The sequence below is a fragment of the Chiloscyllium plagiosum genome, unplaced genomic scaffold (assembly GCF_037043375.1).
Source record: "Chiloscyllium plagiosum isolate Xiang-an unplaced genomic scaffold, Cpla_swu_hap1 HiC_scaffold_19, whole genome shotgun sequence".
Taxonomy (NCBI): domain Eukaryota; kingdom Metazoa; phylum Chordata; class Chondrichthyes; order Orectolobiformes; family Hemiscylliidae; genus Chiloscyllium; species Chiloscyllium plagiosum.
This window is the reverse complement of record NW_028270157.1, coordinates 76,343,732-76,368,346: the sequence shown is the minus strand read 5'-3', so window position 1 is coordinate 76,368,346 and position 24,615 is coordinate 76,343,732. Positions and strand designations below refer to the sequence as shown.

Below are 24,615 nucleotides of genomic sequence, written 5' to 3'. Positions count from 1 at the left end.
GGCCCTGGAGCGTGTTCAGAAGAGCTTCATGAAAATGGTCCCAGAAATGAAAAGCTTAACATATGAGGAACTTTTGATGACTCTAGGCCCATATTCTATGGAGCTTAGAAGGATGAGGGGGGATCTAATTGAAACAGACAGAATATAGAATGGCCTGGAGACAGTAGATATTTGAAAGATGTTTCTATTTGTAGGAGAGATTAGGACCCGAGGGCACAGCCTTAGAGTAAAGGGAAGACGTTTTAGAATGGAGGTAAGGAGAAGCCTCTTCAGCCAGAGAGTGGTGAATCTATGGTATTCACTGCCACATAAGGCTGTGGAGGCCAGGTCAGTGAGTCTGTTTAAAACAGATAGGTTGATTGTCAAGAGTATCGAAGGCTACAGGGAGAAAGTGGAATCATGGAGTTGAAAAACTCATCAGCCATGATTGAATGGCAGAGCAGACTCGATGTGCCGATTGGCCTAATTTCTGCTCCTATGTCTTCTGGTCTTATACCCAGACATAGCGATAGTGCTTCATGAAACATTACTCATCAAGGTTTGGTTCTCTGAGCATGATGATGTCAGACATTTTCTTGACCATTGAAAATGAGGAAAAAAGCTGACAATGGAGCAGCGAATAATGGGTTATAAAGCTGAATGAAAGGCCTTCTATCTGAATGTGTGTTATATTCTCAAAAAGATCGAGGGATCCAATGTATACACTGAGGGAAATGAATATGATGTAATGACATGAGAGAGATTTGGCTACTGATTGACCGATATTGGATACTGTATATCCAGGACATTTTATATTTGGGAGTGTTAGACAAAAATAAAAAGGAGGTAGGGGCGTTCTCCGAATAAGGGATGATGTCTGTATGATCGCAGGTGATGATAGAACATGAACTGTTCAAGGCATTGGTTTCATCTTATTGTTTTGTGCACAACATGCCAGTTGAGTCAAGTTTGGGGGAGAAATCAACAGCGTGGCCGAATGGATCTCACCAAACTTAATGGGCAGAAGGGCCTTTTTCTTTGATGTGGAACTGTATGGCTCCATCACATTCTATAATTGACATTATTTTTGGCAGGCTGGACGTCAGTTAATGGAGCAGAAGATAAGATGCCGAGGGAAAAGGCATTATGGGTGGAGCTGAGAAATAAGAAGGTTACATTGTTGGGGCTGTATTACAGGCCTCCCAACAGTGAGCGTGAGGTAGAAGAACAAATAGGTAAACAGATAATGGAAAGATGTAGAGGCAACAGGGTGGTGGTGATGGAAGATTTTAATTTTCCCAACATTAACTGGGATACACATAGCGTCAGAGGTCTGGATGGGGTAGAATTTATAAGAAGCGTCCAGGAGAGTTTTCTAGAGCAGTATGTCAATAGTCCGATGAGGGAAGGGGCCATATTGGACCTGGTACTGGGGAATGAGCCAGGACAGGTGGTAGAGGTTGCGGTCGGGGATTTCTTTGGGAACAGTGACCACAATTCTGTAAGATTTAGAATACTCTTAGATAAAGATGAGAGTGGTCCTAAGGGAAGAGCACTAAACTGGGCCAAGGCCAATTATATCAAAATTAGACAGGAACTCAGAAGTGTGGATTGGACACAGCTATTTGAAGGGAAGTCCACATTTGAGATGTGGGAGGCTTTCAAAGATAGGTTAAAGATAGTGCAGGATAGGCATGTCCCATTGAAGGTAAGGCAAGATTCGTGAACCGTGGATGACAGGAGAAATTGTACGACTGGCCAAGAGGAAAAGGGAAGTGTACATAATGTCTAGGCAGCTAAGAACAGAATGGGCCCTGAAGGAATATCGAAAGAGGAGGACAAGTCTTAAAAGAGGAATCAAGCGGGCTAAAAGGGGTCATGAAATAGCTTTAGCAAGTAGAATTAAGGAAATTCCCAAAGCATTTTATTCTTATATAAGAAGCAGGCAGGTAACTAGAGAAAGGATTGGTCTACTAAAAGATAATGAAGGAAGGCTGTGTGCCGAACCTGATAGAATGGGTGAGATTCTGAATGATTACTTTGCATCAGTGTTCACTGAGGAGAGGAACATGATGAATCTTGAGATTAGAGACAGAAGTTTGATTAATCTGAATCACATTGACATAAATAGGGAAAATGTGTTGGGTATGCTAAAGGTCATTAAGGTGCACAAATCCCCAGGACCAGATGGAATCTATCCCAGGTTGCTGAGGGAGGCAAGAGAGGAAATAGCTGGGGCCCTGACAGATATCTTTGTGGCATCCTTAACTACAGATGAGGTGCCGGAGGACTGGAAGGTTGCTTATGTCGTCCCCCTGTATATGAAGGGTAGTAGGGATATTCTGGGTAACTACAGACCAGTGAGCCTGACATCGGTGGTGGGGAAGTTGCTGGACAGGGTACTGAGGGATAGGATCTCTGGATATTTGGAAAGGAATGAGCTTATCGGTGATGAGCAACATGGTTTTGTGTGGGGGAGATCGTGCCTTACCAACTTAATAGAGTTCTTTGAGGAAGTGACCAAGTTGTTAGATGAAGGAAGGGCTGCTGATGTCATATTCATGGACTTTAGTAAGGTGTTTGATAAGGTTCCCCATTGTAGATTAATGGAGAAAGTGAAGTCACATGGTGTGCAGGGTGTCCTAGCTAGGTGGATAAAAAACTGGTTGAGCAACAGTAGACAGAGGGTATTAGTTGAAGGGAGTTTCTCGAAATGGAGAAAGGTGACCAGTGGTGTTCCACAGGGGTCAGTGTTGGGGCCACTGTTGTTTGTGATATACATAAATGATCTAGAAGAGGGTACTGTTGGTATGATCAGCAAGTTTGCAGATGACACAAAGATTGGTGGAGTAGCAGAAAGCATAAGGGACTGTCAGAGAATACAGGAGGATATAGATAGACTGGAGAGTTGGGCGGAAACGTGGCAGATGGCTTTCAATTCAGAAAAATGTGAGGTGATGCATTTCGGCAAGACTAATTCTACAGTGAATGATACAATGAATGGAAGAGCCTTGGGAAAAGTTGATGGGCAGAGAGATCTGGGAGTACAGGTCCATTGTACCCTGAAGGTTTCTGCACAGGTGGATAGAGTGGTCAAGAAGGCATATGGTATGCTTGCCTTCATTGGACGGGGTATTGAGTATTAGAGCTGGCAAGTCATGTTGACATTGTACAAGACATTGGTTCGGCCACATTTAGAATACTGTGTACAGTTCTGGTCGCCACATTACCAAAAGGATGTGGACGCTTTGGAGAGGGTGCAGAGAAGGTTTATGAGGATGTTGCCTGGTATGGAAGGTGCTAGCTATGAAGAGAGGTTGAGTAGGTTAGGTTTATTTTCACCAGAAAAAAGGAGATTGAGGGGGGACCTGATTGAGGTTTACAAAATCATGAAGGGTATAGACAGGGTGGATAGAGACAAGCTTTTTCCCAGGGTGAAAAGTGAGAGGTGGAAAGTTTAAGGGGGATACATGCAGTAAATACTTCACACAGAGGGTGGTGGGCGTTTAGAATGTGTTGCCAACAGAGGATGGATCCAGGCTGATGGATAATGTGTTTGATTTCCTTCCTCACAGTTACCGTAGTGACGATTTACGTCCTGCTTTATAAAGATTGTGGATTATCTCCATGTGTCAGACGTTACCTGGGGGCGATGGCAGCGGCAGATTTTCTAGTCATTATCTTTGACCTGATATTGAGACAAATTCCAATTATTTTTAAAAAACAGTTTGATTTCATGAGGAATATTCCCATGTGTAACATCCACGCCATCCTCCTTTATGCAGCCACTGACTGCTCTGTCTGGTTCACCGTCACTTTCACCTTTGATCGATTTGTGGCCATTCGTTGCCAGAAGCTGAAAAGTAAATATTGCAGTGAGAAAACGGCGGCTGTGGTTCTGGGAGCAGTGACTGTGCTGAGCTGTTTAAAGAACATTTTCTGGTATTTTATGTTCTCACGTTGGTATTGGCTGAGGAACCTCTCCTGGTTTTGTTTTGTATCAATCGCTGTTCGTCATTCTCTGTTCTGGTCCACAATTGAGTTCCTCCACCATATTCTAACCCCGGCTCTCCCATTTCTCCTGATTCTGCTGCTCAATGTTCTCACCGTCAGACACATTTTAGTCACCAGCAGAGCCCGCAGGAGACTCCAGGCTCGGACCAATTGGGATGGTCAGTGTGACCCAGAAATTCAAAAACGAAAGAAATCCATCATTTTACTGTTTGTGATCTCGGCCAATTTCATCCTGTTATGGTCAACGTTAATGCTGTTTTCTATATGGTACCGGATGTACTGGATTGGGTATGATTCTGTGTATCTAGGTTGGTTTGTGATGGAATTGGGCTTCATGCTGCAGCTCCTCAGTTGCTGCACAAACACCGCGATTTATGCCGTGACCCAGACTAAGTTCAGACAGCAGCTGAAGAATGTGCTGAAATATCCCTTTACCCAAATTCATCAATCAATCAAATTCATTCATTAATCAATCCATCCAGGATTTTCTCATTCCAGTTCAATGTTTGAGCAATGAAACAGCCTGTCGCTATGGTAACAGGCTGAGGGTAGTGCTGGTTTGTCCAACCTTATCCCACAGGGGCACATTTCAATGTTTCCCTCAACTCAGGGACCAGTGAGAAAAGGCGCCATTCCACTGACTGTACCGATAACTTCAATTTGTAAACAATAAAAATGTTCATTAAAAAGTGCTGACCAGCAGAGTCAACTATCTCGCTGTTAGTCTTTGTGCTGAAGAAGCTGAGTCGGAGAGAGACAGACTCGGCCCCAACTCCTCCTCCTCAGGAAAGGGGAGGGGCGCAGGGCCCTGCTCAGGAGTTGAGTTTAAGTCACTGTGTCCTTGCTTTCATCTCTGGGCGATCCACTCCAATCTGGCTTCAGTAGAATTCATCTCTCTCACTTGTTCCCTCTCGCTCCATAGCTCCCTCCCTCCCTCACTCTCTCTCTCTCCTCGTCCCATTTTTGTCTCCTTTTGCTCATAACAGGGAAATATTCGATGGCACAAAACTGCTGTCTCCAAAGACACTGTTTGAAGAAGGTTTCACAGGCTGTGATGTTTTCACCAAAATAATCTGCCGCCTGTGTCCGGGCATAGGGGGGGCCAGCATATGCTGGCACTGTATCACTTTAAACACAAGAGAGTGATAGAGTGTGTGAGAGAGAGAGAGAGACAGAGAGAGAGAGAGAGAGAGAGAGACAGAGAGAGATAGATAGATAGATAGATAGATAGAGAAAGAGAGAGAGACTCGGAACCTCTGATTTATCACTTTTAATTCATTTATTCATAGTTTGTGAGAAGATTTGTAACTTGGATGCTTGTTGTTGTGGTTCTATTCGCCGAGCTGGGAATTTGTGTTGCAGACGTTTCGTCCCCTATTTCCTCCAGAAACATCACAGCAGCGCTTCACAGGAGGCTCCCAAGCACTGAGGATGTCACCTAGACAGGGGACGAAACATCTGCAACACAATTTCCCAGCTCGGCGAACACAACCACAACATCATTCATTCATTTTAACATCCTCCAGTTAGTGCTATTGCAGCCAGATACAAACATAAGGATACATATATGGAGAAACCAACAACATGACCGTTGTATCAGTTTAAACAGTCACATGAGGGAACAGGCTAATTATATTTCAATGGATTCACCCCCAAAACAACAGACTCACTGCACAGAAACACGGGCACAGAATTACATTAATACACACATTCAGACGCACTGCCTTTTACACACACAACTACAAACACACAGATAGCTCAACAGAGGTATGCAACACACAGATGCAAAAACACAGACGCATTTATAAACACACATGTACAAACAGACACAGACACACATACAAAGACCGAAATACACAGACACTGATTCACACACACACGCACACCCAAACACTGACACTCATACAGACACACGCAGACTGTGTGCAGCAACTGACATTGCCCTCAGTTTAACCTACTTTAACACACTTGTGTCAATCAGATAATTTCCAGCTTTTCCTGATGAAATGTCAGTGAGAAAGTGAAACAATGCTGTGATGCCCCTCTCTTCATTATCAGATAAGAGATTAATGCATTGAATAAACTCATGATCATTTGTAAAATAAACAAACATCCACTCATTAAACGGATCCATGTAATCTCTTGACGTCCACCTATGAAGTGGATCGATATTCATTCTTAGGAGCTCCTTAAAAGTTAACTCACTGACTTTACTGGTTAATTTCAGTCCCACTCAAACCTTGTGTTGGTCTGTGAAGTGTGTGTGTAGAGAGAATGAGAGAGAGAGTGACTGAGTGAGTGTATGAGGGGAGAAGTGAGGGACAGACAGAAGCCATTGGACAGAAGTTTTGAGTTGCTGCTTTCTCTCACACCTCCTCCTTCCCCACTTGCACCTCCCAAAGAAGACTCTTGGTTTACTCTGTACCTGGAAGACATGTGTTCCAGGTCGTGTGAGCTGGGAACTGACTCGACGAACCGGGATTTGGGAGGACAGAGGGTGGTTTATAAACCAGATATAGGCAGTCATGCTTGCTTTTGTCACATGGATGGGGTCAGGAGGGAATAGTGTGAAAGAGACCATTCCTTCCTTGTCAGGTCCAAATCCCCCGACCAACCCATCCTCCCATCCCGAATCCTTCCACTGCCACCACTACAAGTCCAAACCCTGGCCCACACCTCCCCCCGTCTCCTCCATCCAAGGCCCTAAAGAATCCTCCCACATCTGACAAAAATGTACCTGTACTTCTACAATCACCATCTACTGTGTCAGTTGAACCCATTGTGGTCTCCTCTACATTGGGGAGACAGGGCGCTAACTTGCAGATTGTTTCAGAGAGCATCTCTGGGACACCTGCACCAACCAATCCCACCACCCTGGGGCTGAACACCTCTATTCCCCCTCCCACTCTGTGAAGGGCATGCAGATCCTGGGCCTTCTCCACGCCAAACCCTAACCACATGACACCTGGAGGAAGAACGCCTCATCTTCCACTTTGGGACCCTGCAACCACACAGAATTAATGTGGATTTCACCAGATTCCTCATTTCCCCTCCCCCACCTTACCCCAGTCCCAACCTTCCAACTGGGAACCCCCTCTTCAACGGTTCTACCTGTCCATCTTCCTTCCCAACTTTCTGCTTCACCCTCCCCTCCGACTTATCACTTTCACCCCACCTTCATCTACCAATCACATTCTCAGTTACGTTATACCCCAACACCACACCCCCCCTCCATTTATCTCTCAGTTCCCTTGTCCCACAAGCCTCATTCCTGATGAAGGGCTTATGCCCAAAATGTCAATTCTCTTGCTCCTTGGATGCTGCCTGATCTGCTGTGCTTTTCAGCACCATACTCTCGACTCTTATCTCCAGCATCTGCAGTCCTCACTTTCTCCTCCAAGGACTCTTTGTTCAGTCACATTTCCCAGGGCCTTAAACACTGCAATAAATATTCAGCCCTCCACCTGCACCCCCACCCCCTCAACCAACCCAGCGCTGAGTCCAAATTAGCCCCCATGGAAAGAGGCAGAGGAACAGAGGGGCAAAGTCAGAGAGACTCAAACCCCCAGAGGAAGAGACAGAGGGATAGAAAGACAGAGAGACAGAGTGATGGAGATACAGAGACAGACGTTTGTTGAAAACCCAGGGCAGGGGTGGGAAGAGAGAAACGGGGAGACAGAGTGAAACCGCCAATGAGAGAGAAAGCATAGACAAACGCAGGCAGAAAGAGTGAAGCCCTGAGGGAGAGGCAAAGGGATACAGAGAAGCAGGCAGACCGAGAATGAAACCCCCACCCCCCAGGGAGAGACAGAGACATGAAGAGACAAAGGCAGACAAAGACTTAAACCTTGAGGGACACAGACAGACGTATAGAGAGTGACAGGCAGAGTGTAAAACCCAGGGAGAGAGAAGGCGACAAAGAATCACAGGCAGCTCAAGAGTAAAACCAAGGGAGAAAGAGAAATAGAGGAATAGAGCTGCAGGCAGACAGAGACAGAGGGGTAGTAAGACAGGCAGTCAGTGTGAAACTCTCAGGAAAACAGAGAGAGGAACAGAGAGAGAGACAGGCCGATGGAGTGTGAATCCCCAGGGGAGAGTGACATGTGTTATGGAGGTGCAGGTGCGTTCTGTACCTTCAATTCAGAGTGAAAGCTGGCAAGGATTTAACAAGCAGAGAGTGCGCTGAACAATTTAAAAACCAAATTAAACATTTGGTTGTGAAACAAATGCCTGGAGCTGAGTTGCCTTGGTACCAACAAATACAAATTCAGCCAATCAGTTTACATTATGCCCAAAGTTACCAAAATCCAATCGATTTTGAAATTTAAAGTTTTGATGACATCAAACCAACAAGCCAGTCCAATGTTGGGGAGTGTAAAAATTAGGTATTTTGAACTTTGAGCCAGGTGGCAACAAGCACCAACTAACTGGCCGCAGAACCCGCTCTCTGGATGGTACCTGTTCATATGAAATCTCTGAAGGAGAAAACCGAAGAAAAGAAGACAGGAAAATCTACCAAAGGAATATACAGCGGAAAGTCGACCCAGCTGACTGGTTTTGAAATTAGATTATTTTGTTAAACTTAATTGGGAGTAGGGGGAATGGGGGGGGGGTGGTTTTATGAGATCAGAATATTGTTGTAGAGTGGGGGGAGAATAAAATGATCAAACAAAGAAGGTTTGCAGAGTAGATCGTTGTTGTTTAATGTTTTGGTTTACTTGGAGTAAAAGAATAACTTGTTTTTTTTTCTTTAATGGTGGGATTTGGGTAGTTCTCTGTCACTCATACTTTAACAGATTACAAGGTGAGGTGAGCTTTTCTGTGTGTCTGGTTTAAACTGGCCTGTAGGAAGAGAATGAAACCCCCTGGGAGAGAGACAGATGTATAGACACAGGCAGACAGAGAGAGAAGCCCCCAGGAAGAGAGAGAGTGACAGAGACACACACAAACAGACAAGAATAAGGAGACAGGGATAGAGCGACACAGACAGAGTTTCAAAAACAAGGGCGGAGACAGAGGGATGGAGAGACACAGGCAGAGTGTGAGAACTCCAAGAAATGAGCAACTGAGTGATAGAGACAGACCTGCAGACAGCCTGTGAAACCATGGAGAGAGAGAGAGAGAGAGAGAGAACAGATAGAGACGGGCAGAGTGTGAAACTCAGGGATAGAAAAGGCAATGGAGTGACACAGACAGGCAGAGAATTAAACCCAAGTGAGAGAGGGAAAGAGATATAGAAAAAGACAGAACACGTAACCCCCAGGGAGCGAGGCAGAGGGATAGAAGGGTACAGGCAGATATGGTGGGAAATCCTGAGAGATAGAGGCATAGAGAGGCACAGGCAGACAGAGATTAAAGTCCCAAGAGAGAGAGAGAGAGAGAGAGAGGCAGATATAGAGACAGGCAGACAGAAAACGAAATACTCCAAGCGAGAGACACTTGGATAGAGGGACCCAGGCAGACAGAGTGCAAAAGCCCTGGGAGAGAGGTAGAGGGATAAGGGACACAGACAGACAGTGAGTGGAATCCCCTGGGAGAGACAAAGCAATAGAGAGTGACAGGCAGAGTGTGAAACCCCCAGGGAAAGAGTGACAGAGTGATTGAGAGAGAGACATGCAGAGAGCATGTGAAACCATGGAGAAAGATACAGGAGCCTGGAGTGTGGTGCTGGAAAAGCACAGTAGGTCAGGCAGCATCTGAGGAACAGAAGAATCAACATTTGGGGCATAAGCCCTTCATCAGGAATGAGGCTTGTGGACCAAGGGGGCTGAGAGATAAATGGGAGAGGCAAAGATAGCTGGGATTGCCTCTCCCCAGCCCCACCGACATGACCTTCTCTCACTATTATCCTTATATACAGATGAAGCAGGACACCACTTCGACTGGGACAACACATCCATCCTAGGACAAGCCAAACAGAAACACGCTCGAGAATTCCTGGAAGCATGGCATTCCAACTGGAACTCTATCAACAAACACATTGGGTTGGACCCATTTACCACCCCCGAGAAAAAGAACAGGGAGTGACATCTTCAACCCAAAGAAACCCAAACATATAAATAGAAAGCAGGAATCATCAGCATTGCTTCATCCAGAGGCTCATTGAAGATGTTACCTAGTATGGTGATGAACAATCTGAAAATAAACCTTCCAGCTCAGTGAGCAAACCTACATTCATAGGCATGGAGGATTGTATTGGTAGAAGGAGCTTCAGGGATAGTGACTGCTGTAGGAGTTTGCATGGACAGGGAAGTTTGTGTTTACTGGAGAAGGTTAGACTGATGCAGACAGTGTTAGGGATTGAAGAATTTGATAGCAGTAGGGCGTGTTCTATGGACTGTAGGAGGTTACAGGCTGAGGAAAGATTATAGGGACTAGAGGAGACTACAGACATCTGGAGGATTGTAGGTTTGGGAAGACGTTATTGAGGTAGGCAGTGTTCTAAGGGTGGGAGAAGGTTGTAGTGATCATTAAATTTGTCAAGACTTACTTGCTTTATTGATATAGAGTGGGACTGAGGATGTTACAGTCAAACGGAAATTCATCCATTCTAAATGAGTTTACAGAGATATGAAAGGTTCGAGGAGTCGCAGGAGGTAACAGTGATGGGGAGCACTGTAAAGAATGGCTAAGGTTACAGTCATAGGGAGAATTCTAAGGGTAGGAAGAGATGACAGACATATGGATCTTTGTAAGGACTTAGAGGCTTACATAGGCAAGCAGTGTTTGAGAGACTGTAGGAGATTACAGAGATAAGGAGAGTAGTGGGGATAGGTAAAGGCTCAAGAGACAGAGACAGTTGACTAGACCGGAGAAAGATTTGATTATGCAGAAATCGAATGAGGTCACGAAGTTCATGAAGATTACAGGAACAGGGAAAGGTTACAAAGATGGCATGCTTTGGATGGACTGGCAGAGGTTCCAGCAATAAGGAAAATGGTGGAAGTTCTGTACGATTACAGAGATAGGAACAGTAGTTGAAACTGGATGAAGTTAGTAATACTGAGAGTTGTAAACACTGAATGAGGTTACAAAGTTAGCAAGGATTCTTCAGACTAGCCAGGGTTATAGATAGAGACAGCTTTTGGGACTGGAAGTGATTACAGCAATCAAGAGGATGTCACACGTTACTGATTGGTTTTAGTGTCCTCAGGAGGTGACAGAGCTAGAAAGGCTAGTCCTGATTTGGAGGAAGTTAGAGAAACAAAGCATTGTAGTAATGAGGGGAGGTCTCAGATATGAAGGAGATTGTAGAGACTGGGCAAGGTTACAGACAGAGAAAGGATTCAAGTGGTTTCAGAACATTGTATAAACGGAGGGTTGGCAGGAAAGATTACAGGGACTGGAGGAATTTATGCAAATAGAGAGGTTTGTAGGGATTGTAAAAGGTTAGAGGTAGTGAGGTGCTGTAGGACAGGTTGCCAGAGTACTGTGTGAACTGGAAAAGTTTACAGTGATATCATGCACTGTATAGGCTGGAGCTTGGTGCAAAGATGGGGAGTTTGTTAAGGACAGGAGGATTAAACAGACAGAGTGGGCTGTAGGTACTGGACAAGAAAACAGAGAAGATTTTTGTGGCATGTTTTAGGGAGATCGCGACCATGTGTCAAAGTCACTGTGGAAAGCGATAAGGATAGTGCAGCATTAGTGTTAACATTTGGGGAAGGCCACTTATCATTCGATTATCTCTATCACTGGACATTATCACTATCATTAGATAGGATCTGGTAAACATAGACTGGAAGGACTTAATCTCAGCTGAGTCTATATTCAGAAAATGAGAGTATTTAAAAGTGATACAGTCAGAATTCAGGGCTCGTGAGTTCTGCGAAGAGTGAATGGCAAAGGCAGCAAGTCTAGCAAATACTGATCAAGCGATGTTGTGAGTTTGATAAAGAAAGTACAGTGCAATAAAATCAAGCAAAAGCCTATAGAGAATGCAAGGGGATCTTAAAAATTAAGCACAAACAATGAAATACTATTGGCAGAAACTGTTAAGGTATAGTCAAAGGTATTTTATCAGTACAGTTCGAGTAAGAGAATTACCAAGAAAAAAGTGGGTTCTGTTATAAATCAAAGGGACAATCTGTGCATGGAGTCAGAGGAAGTAGATGAGGTGTTAAGTCAATACTTCTCATCTGTATTCACACAGGAGAAAGACATTGTAGTTGGGATTTTCAGTTGGGATGGTGAGGTTCTCAAACATGCTAAGATCATTAAGGAGGAGGTATTAAATCTTTCACCAGCATAAAGGTGGATAAATCCCCAGTGAAAATTACCCCAGGCTGCTACGGGCGGTAAGGGACGAGATTGCTGGGGCCCTGGTGGATATATTTAATACTTTGTTGACCACAGGTGAAGTGCCAAATGACTGGAGGATCGCTAATGTGAGTCCTTTGTTCTCGAAGGGCAGCATGGATATGCCAGGTAATTACAGAGCAGATAGTCTAGCATCAGTGGGAGGAGAATCCAAAGAGATTCTACAAGTATATTAAGGGCAAAAGAGTAACTAGGGATAGAGTAAGGTCCCTTACAGATCAATGAGGCCATCCATGTGTGGAACCACAGAATATGGATGAGATACAAAAAGGAGACTTAACGTCAGAACTTACTGTGGAGAAAGACGAAGAAAATTAGGAAATAAATAGTGATGCCATGAAGAGTCTACATTACAGAAAATGAGGAACTGAAAGTCTTAAAACGCACAAAGTAGATCAATCCCCAAGATCTCAGCAAGTGACCTCAGGACATTGTAGGGACACTATGGAAGATATTGCTGGACCCAACAGAGACAATTGCATTGTTTCTATTACCAATAATTACCTCCGTATTACCAATGAGGTAGGCACACTTGTGGATAGTGCCGAAGGGTGTTGTAGGTTACAGAGGGATACAGATAAGCTGCAGAGCTGGGCTGAGAGGTGGCAAATGGAGTTTAATGCAGAAAAGTGTGAGATGATTCACTTTGGAAGGAGTAACAGGAATGCGGTGTACTGGGCGAATCGTAAGATTCTTGGTAGCGAAGATGAGCAGAGAGATCTTGGTGTTCATGTAGATAGACCCTTCAAAGTTGCCACCCAGGTTGATAGAGCTGTGAAGAAGGCATATGGTGTATTAGCTTTTGTTAGTAAAGGGATTGAGTTTTGGAACCATGAGGTCATGTTGCAGCTGTATAAAACTTTGGTGTGGCTGCACTTGGGGTATTGCATGCAGTTCTGGTCACTTCATTATAGGAAGGGTGTGGAAGTTTTGGAAAGGGTTCAGAGGAGATGTACTAAAATGTTTCCTGGTATGAAGAGAAGGGCTTATGAGGAAAGGTTGAGGGACTTGAGGCTGTTTTCTTTTGAGAGAAGAAGGTTGAGAGGTGACTTAATTGAGACATATAAGATAATCAGAGGGTTAGATAGGCTGGACAATGAGATCCTTTTTCCTGGGATAGCGATGGCTAGCACGAGGGGACATAGCTTTAAATCGAAGGGTGATAGATATCGGACAGATGTCAGAGGAAGATGTTTTTACTCAGAGAGTAGTAGGGGCATGGAATGCATGCCTGCAACTGTAGCAGACTCACCAACTTTACAGGCATTTAAATGGTCATTGGATAGGCATATGGACGAGAATGGATTGGTGTAGATTAGATGGGCTTCAGATTGATTCCACAGGTCAGTGCAACATCAAGAGGCTGAAGGGCCTGTCCTATACTGTAATGTTCTATTACCATTGAGCATAGGATGTTGAGGGCTTACTGCATAGAGGTTTATACAACCATGAGGGACATAAATAAGGTGAATAGCCAAGGCCATTCTCCCACGGTAGACGAGTCCAAATCTAGAGGACGTAGGTTTGACGTGCAAGGTGAAAGATTTAAAAATTACCAGAAGGACAGCACTTTGCACACGGAGGATAGTGCAGAAATGGAATGAATTATCAGAGGAAGTTCTAGAAGCAAGTAAAATGATAACATGTAAAAGAGAACTGGCAGGTACTGAATAGGAAAGTCTTGAGTGATGTTGTTCAGACACAGGCCAATGTGACCAGTTCACCTCAGGAAACCTGGTCAGCATGGATGGGTTCAGCTGAAAGGTCTGATTGCATGCTGCATGACACTATGATTCTAGTTGCTGGAGAAGGAGACCACTGGGATAATGCATGTTGTAGAGACTGAAGCACGTTACAGAGAAAGGGATGGTGGATCGGAGTCTGTTTCAAATATATAAGGGGATTGCAGGGAGGGGAGGAGGCGATGGAGATAGAAACAGTTACAGGAGTTAGAATAATTGAAGACACTGGTCTGAGAGGCATGACAGAGATAGTGGTGGAGAGAGAATCCAGTACAGAAAGATCCCATGGCCATTACCAGCATCTCCTGGGAGTCCTGCTATCACCTCTACTGTACGATCCTCACTAAAACAGTTCAGACTTGGATTGATAACTGTGAACTCCCCATGCTGTTTTAGGAAGGCTCAGTACACCAGAGGTTAAAGTAGGCCACCCATTAGTGGGTAATGATTAAGTCTGGGATCTTTCTGCACTGTTCGTCCCCTCCAGCACTGTATCTTTGTCGTGTAATGGGGGACTGATGCTTTAAGCTCTCTAGTTGCTCTCTGCTCTGTTGGCTGTGGGTGATCTTACCTTGCTGCAGATTTATTGAAAACTCCAGATCTCTCTCCTCTTTATCTCTCTGGCCAACCATCCATCTTCAATGTGATGATGGACAAGGTGGGAGTCAGTACTTCTGCTGAGTCAGGAACAAGACCAACAGGAGACAGAGAAATAAACAGACTCAGAAATCAGACTGATGCAGTGAGGGTTACACATGGAGGATGGCCCTAAGTCCCACAGAGACCTGGAAAATCCCAGTCTCCATCCCTGGCCTGTGCTGCTGTGTCTCTCTGGAATGGAGAATTCTGTTGGCTCAGGATCTGGAGTAGCTGCAAGAGTGAGACCCTGACAGAGGCAGCAATTAGACCCACACAGTGAGGGATACCACATGGAGATAGACTGAGTGAGATCACCAGAGTGCAGGAAGACTTCAGGATCAAACAATGATGTCACAAGAAGTGTTGATTTTAATTTGGCAGCACTGTTACAAGTACTCAGGGACGACTGAGCTATTATATTGGCTTGGGCTCCATTGGTACGATACTGGGACCAGTGCCCTGGTCAGTCATATGACCAGGATTCTACAGAGTGCTTTAAACTGACACAGATGAGGAGGGATAGGGTTCAGTTGAAGGGCAATTCCCAAATCCAAAGAGGAAGGTTGAAATATTGAAACACCATGGGAATTTGGTTGAAGACAAGCAGAAAGAAACAGGAAAGGACCGAGTTTAACTATAAAAGTACAATAGCAAATAGGTTTCTAACAGGAAATTGTGGTGAAAAGTAAATTAGAGTTTTTTGATTTGAATGCACAAACAGTTTGCACTTGTTACACAGCGAAGTAAACAGCTCCTATCTAATTGCCAACAGGGCGACGTGGTTACAGAGCAGATAAAAAGGTGGAGCATCAATATTCATGGAGAGTCAGGCAGAATGGGAAGCAGGATGGGGAGCTCTCATAGTGAGGGATAACAATGGGATTACCAAGAAAATATATGAATCAGCATAAATATCATAATAAGTGTCAGACAACAGAAGTAAAAGGACAGTTTTGATGCCCCTTAACAGCATTACATTGTTAGACACTGCAGTAACATGGAATTATTGGAATTTGTCACAAAAGGTACTGGGATAATCTTCCTATCTCATCATCTCACTGGCTGTGGGTCACAGATGAGGCTGTCTATTTCCCACTCTCAGGGGGAGTCTGTAGGTGGCTGTACAGACCGATGTGCCCTTCCACAGACTGTGTTGCACTTGGGACAGAAGGTGGCCGTGGGAAGGGGGTGAGTGAGGCATTGGGGTGGCAGAGCGCTCCTTGTGCTGTTTTCTCCTGGATTCCCCTTTTACCCCACAGCAAGTTTCAAGGTGCTCGACACCTTCCCAATGCTCCTCCCACACTTCAGACAGTCATAGCCCAGTAATTCCCAGGTTTTGGGGGGAATGCTGCACTTTCCCAGTGACGCCTTGAGGGTATCCCTGAAGTACTTCCTCTGTCCAACTGGGGCTCACCTGCTGTTTCGGAGCTGAGAGGAGAGCACCTGCTTGGGGAGCCTTGTGTCAGTCATGGGGACGATGTACCCAGCCCATCGCAGCAGATTGGGGGCAGGGGGGTCAGTGCCTCAATACTGGGCATGTTGACCTAGTCGAGGACACTGGTGTTGGTGTATCTGTCTTCCCAGCGGATTCACAGGATCTTACACAGGCAGCGTTGGTGGTTCTGCTCCAGCACCTTGAGATCCCTGCTGTACACAGTCCGTGTCTCAGAGACATACAGGAGGGTGGAAACCACCACAGCTCTGTATACCATGAGCTAGGGGCTGGAGCTGATGTTGTTATCCTCGAACACCCTTTCCCTCAAATGGCTGAAAGCTGTGCTAGTACACTGGAGGCAGTTCTGGATCTCTTCATCAATATCCGCTTATGTCAACAGGACATTCCTGGAGGGATTGGAAGGTCCAAGGCTTCCCCATGGACATTGATGATCGGGGGGTTGCTCTGCAATGCCGGGCCGGGGGGGGGGCTTCATCTTGTGGATGTTCAGGGGAGACCCATTCTCTCACATGCCTCCAAAAAGGTACTGATGATGGTCTGGAGTTCATACGCTGGGATTGTATACTCACAAACACCATCCATGTCCTGCAGCCCCATGACACTGGGTTGCGGTGAGTTTGGTTTTGGTTTGAAGGCGGGGCGGTGGTAGGTTGACTAATTTCCTGCTGGTTCTGGAGGTTAGCCCGACTCCAGCAGGGAGCTTGTCAGTGGGGAGGTGAAGCATTGCAGTGAGTTAGATTGGGAACAGTGTTGGAGCAATGACACAGCTCTGTCTGATCCCGGTCCAAGCAGAGAATGGGTCGGTGATGGAGCCATTGTCATTACCACGACTTCCATGTCATCATGGAGCAGGTGAAGATTGGGGACAAACTTCACGGTGTAGCCAAAGCTGAGATGGACACCTTATAATGTTTTCCGGTTGATGGTGTGAAAGACCTTTGTAAGATTGAAGGTGGACCTGGACACGGGGAGGTTCTGTTCTCTGCATTCTCCTGCAGCTGTCACATGGTGAAAATCAAGTCCATTGTGCCCCTCCACAGCCGGAAGCCACACTGCGATTCTGGGAGGAGTTCCTCAGTTTCAGCGGGGAGATGATTGAGGAGGACCTTGGCGATGACCTTTCCATAAATCTGCAGCAAGTCCAACTTAGAAATGTAAGTTGCTTGTCCCAATTTTTCAACACAGTCCAACTGTAGAATTGGATATGCATCAGTCTTTGTAACGGTGTTGACTTTGCGATAATCCACACGTAACCGTTGGGTACCATCTGGCTTTGGCACCATGACAATGGGTGAGCTCCAGTCACTGTCACTCACTTCGATTGTGCCGTTTTGGAGCATGCGCTCTATCTCCTGAACCTGCGCCAACTTTAGAGGGTTGTGCATATCAGGATGTTACTTAATCAGAACAGCATCCCCTTCATCTACATCGTGCACAATTAGGTCAGTACTTAGAAAAAGAAAAGTACAGCACAGAACAGGCCCTTTGGCCCACGATATTGTGCTGAGGGTTAATCCTAACGTAAAATAAAATCACTTAACCTACACACCCCTCAACTCACCGCTATCCATGTGAATGTCCAGCAGTCGCTTAAATGTTCCCAATGACTCTGCTTCCACCACCACCGCTGGCAACACATTCCATGCATTCACAACTCTCTGCGTAAAGAACCTACCTCTGATGTCTCCTCTATACCTTCCTCCTAATATCTTCAAACTGTGACCCCTCATACCAGTCAATCATGCCCTGGAGAAATGTCTCTGGTTATTGACTCTATCCATGCCTCTCATTACCTTGTATACCTCGATCGAGTCTTCTCTCTTCCTCCTCCTCTCCAGAGAAAAAAGTCTGAGATTAGTCAACCTTTCTTCATATAGCAAGCCCTCCAGTCCAGGCAGCATCCGGTAAACCTTCTTTGCACCTTCTTCAAAGCCTCTGTATCTTTCCTATAGTAGGGCAACCAGAACTGGGCACAATATTCTAAGTGATGTCTCACCAGGGGCTTGTAGAGCTGCAGTAAACCCTCGCGGCTCTTAAACCTGATCCCCCTGTTAATGAAAGCCAAAACACCATATGCTTTCTTAACAACCCTGTCCACTTGGTTGGCGACTTTGAGGGATCTATGTACTTGCACACCCAGATCCCTCTGTTCCTCCACAATGCCAAGAATCCTGTCTTTAATCCTATATTCAGCATTCAAACTCAGCCTTCCAAAATGCATCACTTCACATTTATCCATCTGCCATTTCTCAGCCCAGCTCTGCATCCTGCCTATACCGCACTGCAGCCTGCAATAGCCCTTGATACTATCAACAGCACCTCCAACCTTTGTGTCATCAGCAAATTTACTATATCAACCCTCAACCTCCTCATCCAAGTCATTTTTAAAAACTACAAAGAGCAGAGGCCCAAGAACAGAGCTCTGAGGGACCCCACTCAACACTGACCTCCGGACAGAAAACTTTCCATCTACAACCATTCTCTGCCTTCTGTCAGCCAACCAATTCTGAATCCAGATAGCCAAATCTCCCTGTATCCCATACTTCCTGACTTCATGAATAAGCCTACCGTGTGGAACCCTATCAAATACCTTGCTGAAATCCATAGAAACGACATCCACTGCTCGACCCTTGTCAACCTGTCTTGTCACCTCCTCAAAAAATTCAATAAGTTTTGTGAGGCATGACCTGCCCTTCCCAAAGCCATGCTGACTGCCTTTAACCACGTTAAAAATCACACACCAACAGGTTTAATTGGAAGCACTAGCTTTCGGAGCACTGCTCCTTCATCAGGTGATTGTGGAGTACACAATTGTAAGACACAGAATTTATCGCAAAAGTTTACAGTGTAATGTAACTGAAATTATACATTGAAAAATATCTTGATTGTTGAGTCTTTCATCTGTTAGAATACCATGATAGTTTCACGTCTTTCATCTGTAAATCACAAAACATTTTTTAAAAGCTACATTCTCAGGTTAACTGTAACAATTGGTGTCAGCCAGATAATATGTTGAAGGTGTTAGCCCCCTGTGTTCCCTGTCTGTGCCATAATGTTTAGACTGATTCTAATCTAAAAAGTGAGTTAACAGTCTTACTTGGAAACATGCAGTTTTTGAGCAAAATACAATGTAACTCTGCAAGTACAAATTCACCCCACAAACGTCTATGTGTATGTGTGCATGTGGGGTTTTTGTGTGTGTCTGCCTGGGGTGGGGGATTGTGAGTGTGAGAGAGAGTGTATATGTGTGTGTATGTGACTGTAAAGTGTCTAAGTCTGTGAGAGGATGCATGTATGTGTGTGTCTGTAGGAGCGTGTGTGTGTGTCTGGGGTGGGGGATTGTGAGTGTCTGTGAGAGAGATTGTATATGTGTATGTGAGTGTAAAGTGGTCTAAGTCTGTGAGAGGGTGCATGTGTGAGTGTGGGAGTGTGTTCATGTCCACACTCTGACACGTCTTGCAGTGCCTACCGCAACAAGGTTACGGTACCATGTACCATGCCACCATGTACATTGTCTATCTTGTACGCTGTGAGTGCTTGTGTGCATATCTGTGTACACATGTATCCGTGTGTGTGTGTGTAGGAGTATCTGTGTGTGTGTATAGTGCAATGGTGATCACCTGTAATGTGACATGACCCCAAGGTCCCGTTGAGGCCCTCCCTATGGGTACCGAACTTAGCTATCAGTCTCTGCTCGGCCACTTTTTGCTGCTGCCTGTCCCGAAGTCTGCCTTGGAGGATGGTCACCCGAAGGTCCGAGGCTGAATGTCCTGAACCACTGAAGTGTTCCTCAACTGGGAGGGAACCCTCCTGTCTGTTGATTGTTGTGCGGTGCCCATTCATCCGTTGTCGTAGCCTTTGCTCGGTTTCCCCAATGTACCATGCCTCCAGGCATCCCTGCCTGCTGCGTATAAGATAGACAATGTTGGCTGAGTCACACGACTACCTGCCACGTACATGGTGGGAGGTGTCCCCACGTGTAATGGTGGTATCCATGTCCACACTCTGACACGTCTTGCAGCACCTACCGTGACAGGGTTATGGTACCATGTACCATGCCACCATGTACTTGGTGGGTACTCATGTGACAGGCAGCATCGAAAAGTGGGGCTCCGAAAGCTAGTGCTTCCAATTAAACCTATTGGACTCTAACCTGGTGTTGTGTGATTTTTAACTTTGTCCACCCCAGTCCAACACCGGCATCTCCAAATCATGCCTTTAATCACGCTATGCTTTGTCAAATAGTCATAAATCCTAGCCCTCAGACTTCTTTCCAAAACTTTGCTGACCACAGACTTAAGACTGACTGGTCTGTAATTGCCAGCGATTTCCCTATTCCCCTTCTTGAAAAGAGGAACAACATTCGCCTCCTTCCAATCCCCCGGTACGACTCCCGTGGAGAGTGAAGAAGTAAAGGTTCTCGCCAGCAGCTTAGCAACCTATTTTGTCACTTCCCGGAGCAGCCTACTTCCTAGTTTATTTCCACATATCTCCCCATGTGATAGTAATAACTCTTTTGGGTCATTTCGATTTTCATGTGGAAGGCAACTCAATACTTTATCCCAATTTTTGACAACCTCCTCATTGTCCAATTTGATTTAAGGAATGTCCAGTTCAGAACCCTCTGAACCTGGTCCTTCCTTCTGTGCTGTAATCAGTAACACCTTCTCCTCTTGCTTTCCTTCCCGATCAAAATACCTTTTGAGCATATTCACATGACACACTCTGTAAGGTTTCTTCCTGTCTGGAGACCCTATAAAGTAGTTCACCTCACTCAATCTCTTCTCGATGTGATACGGTCCACTAAACCTTGCTTTTAAAGGCTCACCTCTTACCGTAAGAAACACCAATAACTTCTCCCCAATTGCAAAATTGTGAATTTGTGATTTCTTATCTGCTTCCTGTTTCGTTGTACTCTGTGATACTTTTAAATACTGTCTGGCCAACACTCCACCTCTATTTAATCGTTCTCTAAACTTTGACACATGGTCCAATGGGTGGTCTCTGAATTCTGAATATTAACTTCTCCTGAATCAGTTTTAACGGCCCTCTTACTTCATGGCCCAATTGCAAAAAGTACAAATGGAACTCCCTTACCCCAGTCAGCTGGATAATCCTGACCATACGCCATTAACGTGGTCTTCACTGTTTGATGCCATCTCTCTCGTGCTCCCTGCGATTCTGGATGGTACGCAGCAGATTTGAATTGCTTTATTCCCAAGTTATCCATAACCTCCTTAAATAGTTTGGATGTGAAGTTTAAACCTTGATCTGACTGGATCTATATTGGCAATCTGTATCAAGTCAAAATTTAAGTAATTCTTCTACAACCCTTTATCTGTGATGTTGTGTAATGCGATTGCCTCTGGAAATCTAGTTGACACATCCATTATTGTTAATAAATATTTATTCCCACCTTTTTGTTTGAGTTAGAGGACTTATGCAATCAATCAAGACTCTTGTGAAAGGTTTCTCATATGCTGGAATCGGTATTGAAGGTACAGGTTTTATTACTGACTGTGGTTTTCCGATTAACTGACATGTGTGATACATACAACATAGAACATAGAACAGTACAGCACAGAACAGGCCCTTCAGCCCACGATGTTGTGCTGACTACTGATCCTCATGTATGCGCCCGCAAATTTCTGTGACCATTTGAATGTCCAGTAGTCTCTTAAATGTCCCCAAAGACCTTGCTTCCACAACTGCTGCTGGCAAAGCATTCCATGCTCTCACAACTCTCTGTGTAAAGAACCCGCCTCTGACATACCCTCTATACTTTCCTCCAACCAGCTTAAAACTATGACCCCTCGTGTTAGTCATTTCTGCCCTGGGAAATAGTCTCTGGCTATCGACTCTATCTATGCCTCTCATTACCTTGTATACCTCAATTAGGTCCCCTCTCCTCCTCCTTTTCTCCAATGAGAAAAGTCCGAGCTCAGTCAACCTCTCTTCATAAGATAAGCCTTCCAGTCCAGGCAGCATCCTGGTAAACCTCCTCTGAACCCAAAACACCATATGCTTTCTTAACAACCCTGTCCACTTGGGTGGCCATTTTAAGGGATCTATGTACCTGCAAACCAAGATCCCTCTGTTCCTCCACACTGCCAAGAATCATATCCTTAATCCTTTAAAAGCAAGGTTTAGTGGACCGTATCACATCGAGAAGAGATTGAGTGAGGTGAAAGTACTCAGCTTTCAAATTTGACCTTCCAAAATGCATCACCTCGCATTTATCCAGGTTGAACTCCATCTGCTACCTCTCAGCCCATCTCTGCATCCTGTCAATGTCCCAATGCAGCCTACAACAGCCCTCTGTACTGTCAACGACACCTCCAATCTTTGTATCGTCTGCAAACTTGCTGACCCATCCTTCAATCCCCTCATCTAAGTCATTAATAAAAATTACAAACAATAGAGGCCCAAGGACAGAGCCCTGTGGAACACCACTCACCACTGACTTCCAGGCAGAATATTTTCCTTCTACTACCACTCGCTGTCTCCTATTGGCCAGCTAATTCTGTATCCAGACAGCTATGTTCCCCTGAATCCCATTCCTCTTGACCTTCTGAATGAGCCTACCATGGGGAACCTTATCAAATGCCTTGCTAAAGTCCATATACACCACATCCACAACTTGATCCTCATCAATGTTTCTAGTCACATCCTCAAAGAACTCGATAAGGTTTGTGAGGCATGACCTACCCCTTACAAAGCCGTGTTGACTGCCTTTAATCAAGCCATGCTCTTCCAGATGGTCATAAATCCTATCCCTCAGAATCCTTTCTAACACCTTGCAGACGACAGAGTGAGACTGACTGGTCTGTAATTGCAGGGGATTTCCCTATTTCCTTTCTTGAAGACAGGAATTACATTTGCCTCCCTCCAGTCCTCAGGTACGACTCCAGGGGAGAGCGAGGATGCAAAGATCTTCGCAAGTGGCGAAGCAATTGCATTTCTCATTTCCCAAAGCAGCTGAGGACAAATCTGGTCCAGGCCTGACGACTTGTCAATCTTAATGTTTGACAAAATTTTCAGCATGGTAAAAACAATGACTGCAGATGCTGGAAACCAGATTCTGGATTAGTGGTACTGGAAGAGCACAACAATTCAGGCAGCATCCGAGGACAGGCAAAACCGAAGTTTCGGACAAAAGCCCTTCATCAGGAATAAAGGCAGAGAGCCTGAAGCATGAAGAGATAAGCTAGAGGAGGGTGGGGGTGGGGATAGAGTAGCATAGAGTACAATAGGTCAGTGGGGGAGGAAATGAAGGTGGTAGGTCAGGGAGGAGAGGGTGGAGTGGATAGGTGGAAAAGGAGCTGGGCAGGTTGCAAAAGTCCGGACAAGACAAGGGGACAGTGTTGAGCTGAAGGTTAGAAACTAGGATGAGGTGGGGGAAGGGGAAATGAGGAAACTGTTGAAGTCCACATTGATGCCCTGGGGTTGAAATGTTCCGAGGCGGAAGATGAGGCGTTCTTCCTCCAGGCGTCTGGTGGTGAGGGAGCGGCGGTGAAGGAGGTCCAGCACCTCCATATCCTCGGCAGAGTGGGAGGGGGAGTTGAAATGTTGGGCACGGGGGACATCAGCTTCCTCTACCTCTATCCATTCCAGCATGCACACCTGCTCTTCAAAGGTTTCATTCACTACAAAGATTGTTTCTTTCGTAAAGACAGAATCAAAAAACTCATTTAGGGCTTCCCCTCCCTCCTCAGACTCCACACACAAATTCTCTATGCTATCCCTGATCGGCCCTACTCTTTCTTTGACCATTCTCTTATTCCTCACATAAGTGTAAAATGCCTTTGTGTTCTCCCTAATCCGTTCTGCCAAGCCTTTCTCGTGCCCCCTCCTGGCTCTCTTTAGACCATTTTTGAGCTCCTTCCTCGCCTGCCTGTAATCCTCTAGAGCTGAGCTTGACCCTAGCTTCCTCCACCTTATGTAAGCTACCTTCTTCCTTTTGACAAGAAGCTCCACTGCTCTCGTCATCCAAGGTTCCTTTGTCTTACCCCTTCTTGCCTGTCTCAGAGGGACATATTTATTCATCACTTGCAACAACTGTTCCTTAAACAGTCTCCACATGTCTGTAGTCTGACAAAATTCAACTACATCTTTGTGTAATATAGGCAAGTAAAAATGCCTTTGTATTTTTACCTGTGCTTTTCTCACCCCCAAATGACCTCCAAATGGTAGCACATGCACCACTCGCTGTACCTCCTTTCTGTACCTTACTGGCAAAACAGTTTGATGAATCTCTGCTTATTTTTCATCTGATTGATTGTGTGATATTCTCCATTTTCTCATTAAGACATCATTTGCTAAGTAACATGCAGAAGTGCATTCAATTTCTTTCTTTGTAAATGTCTTTTGAAATAACTGTTTTAACTCCTCATCTTTCTGCTGTATTTCAATCAGTTTAATAGAGCTAAAGATGCTGGCATGTTTACCTATTTGCTCCTTCTCTGT

At 45.2% G+C, this 24,615-nt stretch overlaps 1 protein-coding gene across 1 annotated transcript in view; it reads left to right on the top strand.

Moving 5' to 3' along the window:
- Window positions 1-4,462, top strand: part of LOC148146815 (putative G protein-coupled receptor 139) — a 75,662-nt gene extending 71,200 nt beyond the window's left edge. The window contains exon 2 of the mRNA XM_087996920.1: window positions 3,555-4,462. Within this exon, the coding sequence (XP_087853046.1) occupies window positions 3,555-4,462 (908 nt within the window). The remainder of the gene's footprint in view (window positions 1-3,554) is intronic.
- The last annotated feature ends 20,153 nt before the right edge of the window (window positions 4,463-24,615 follow it).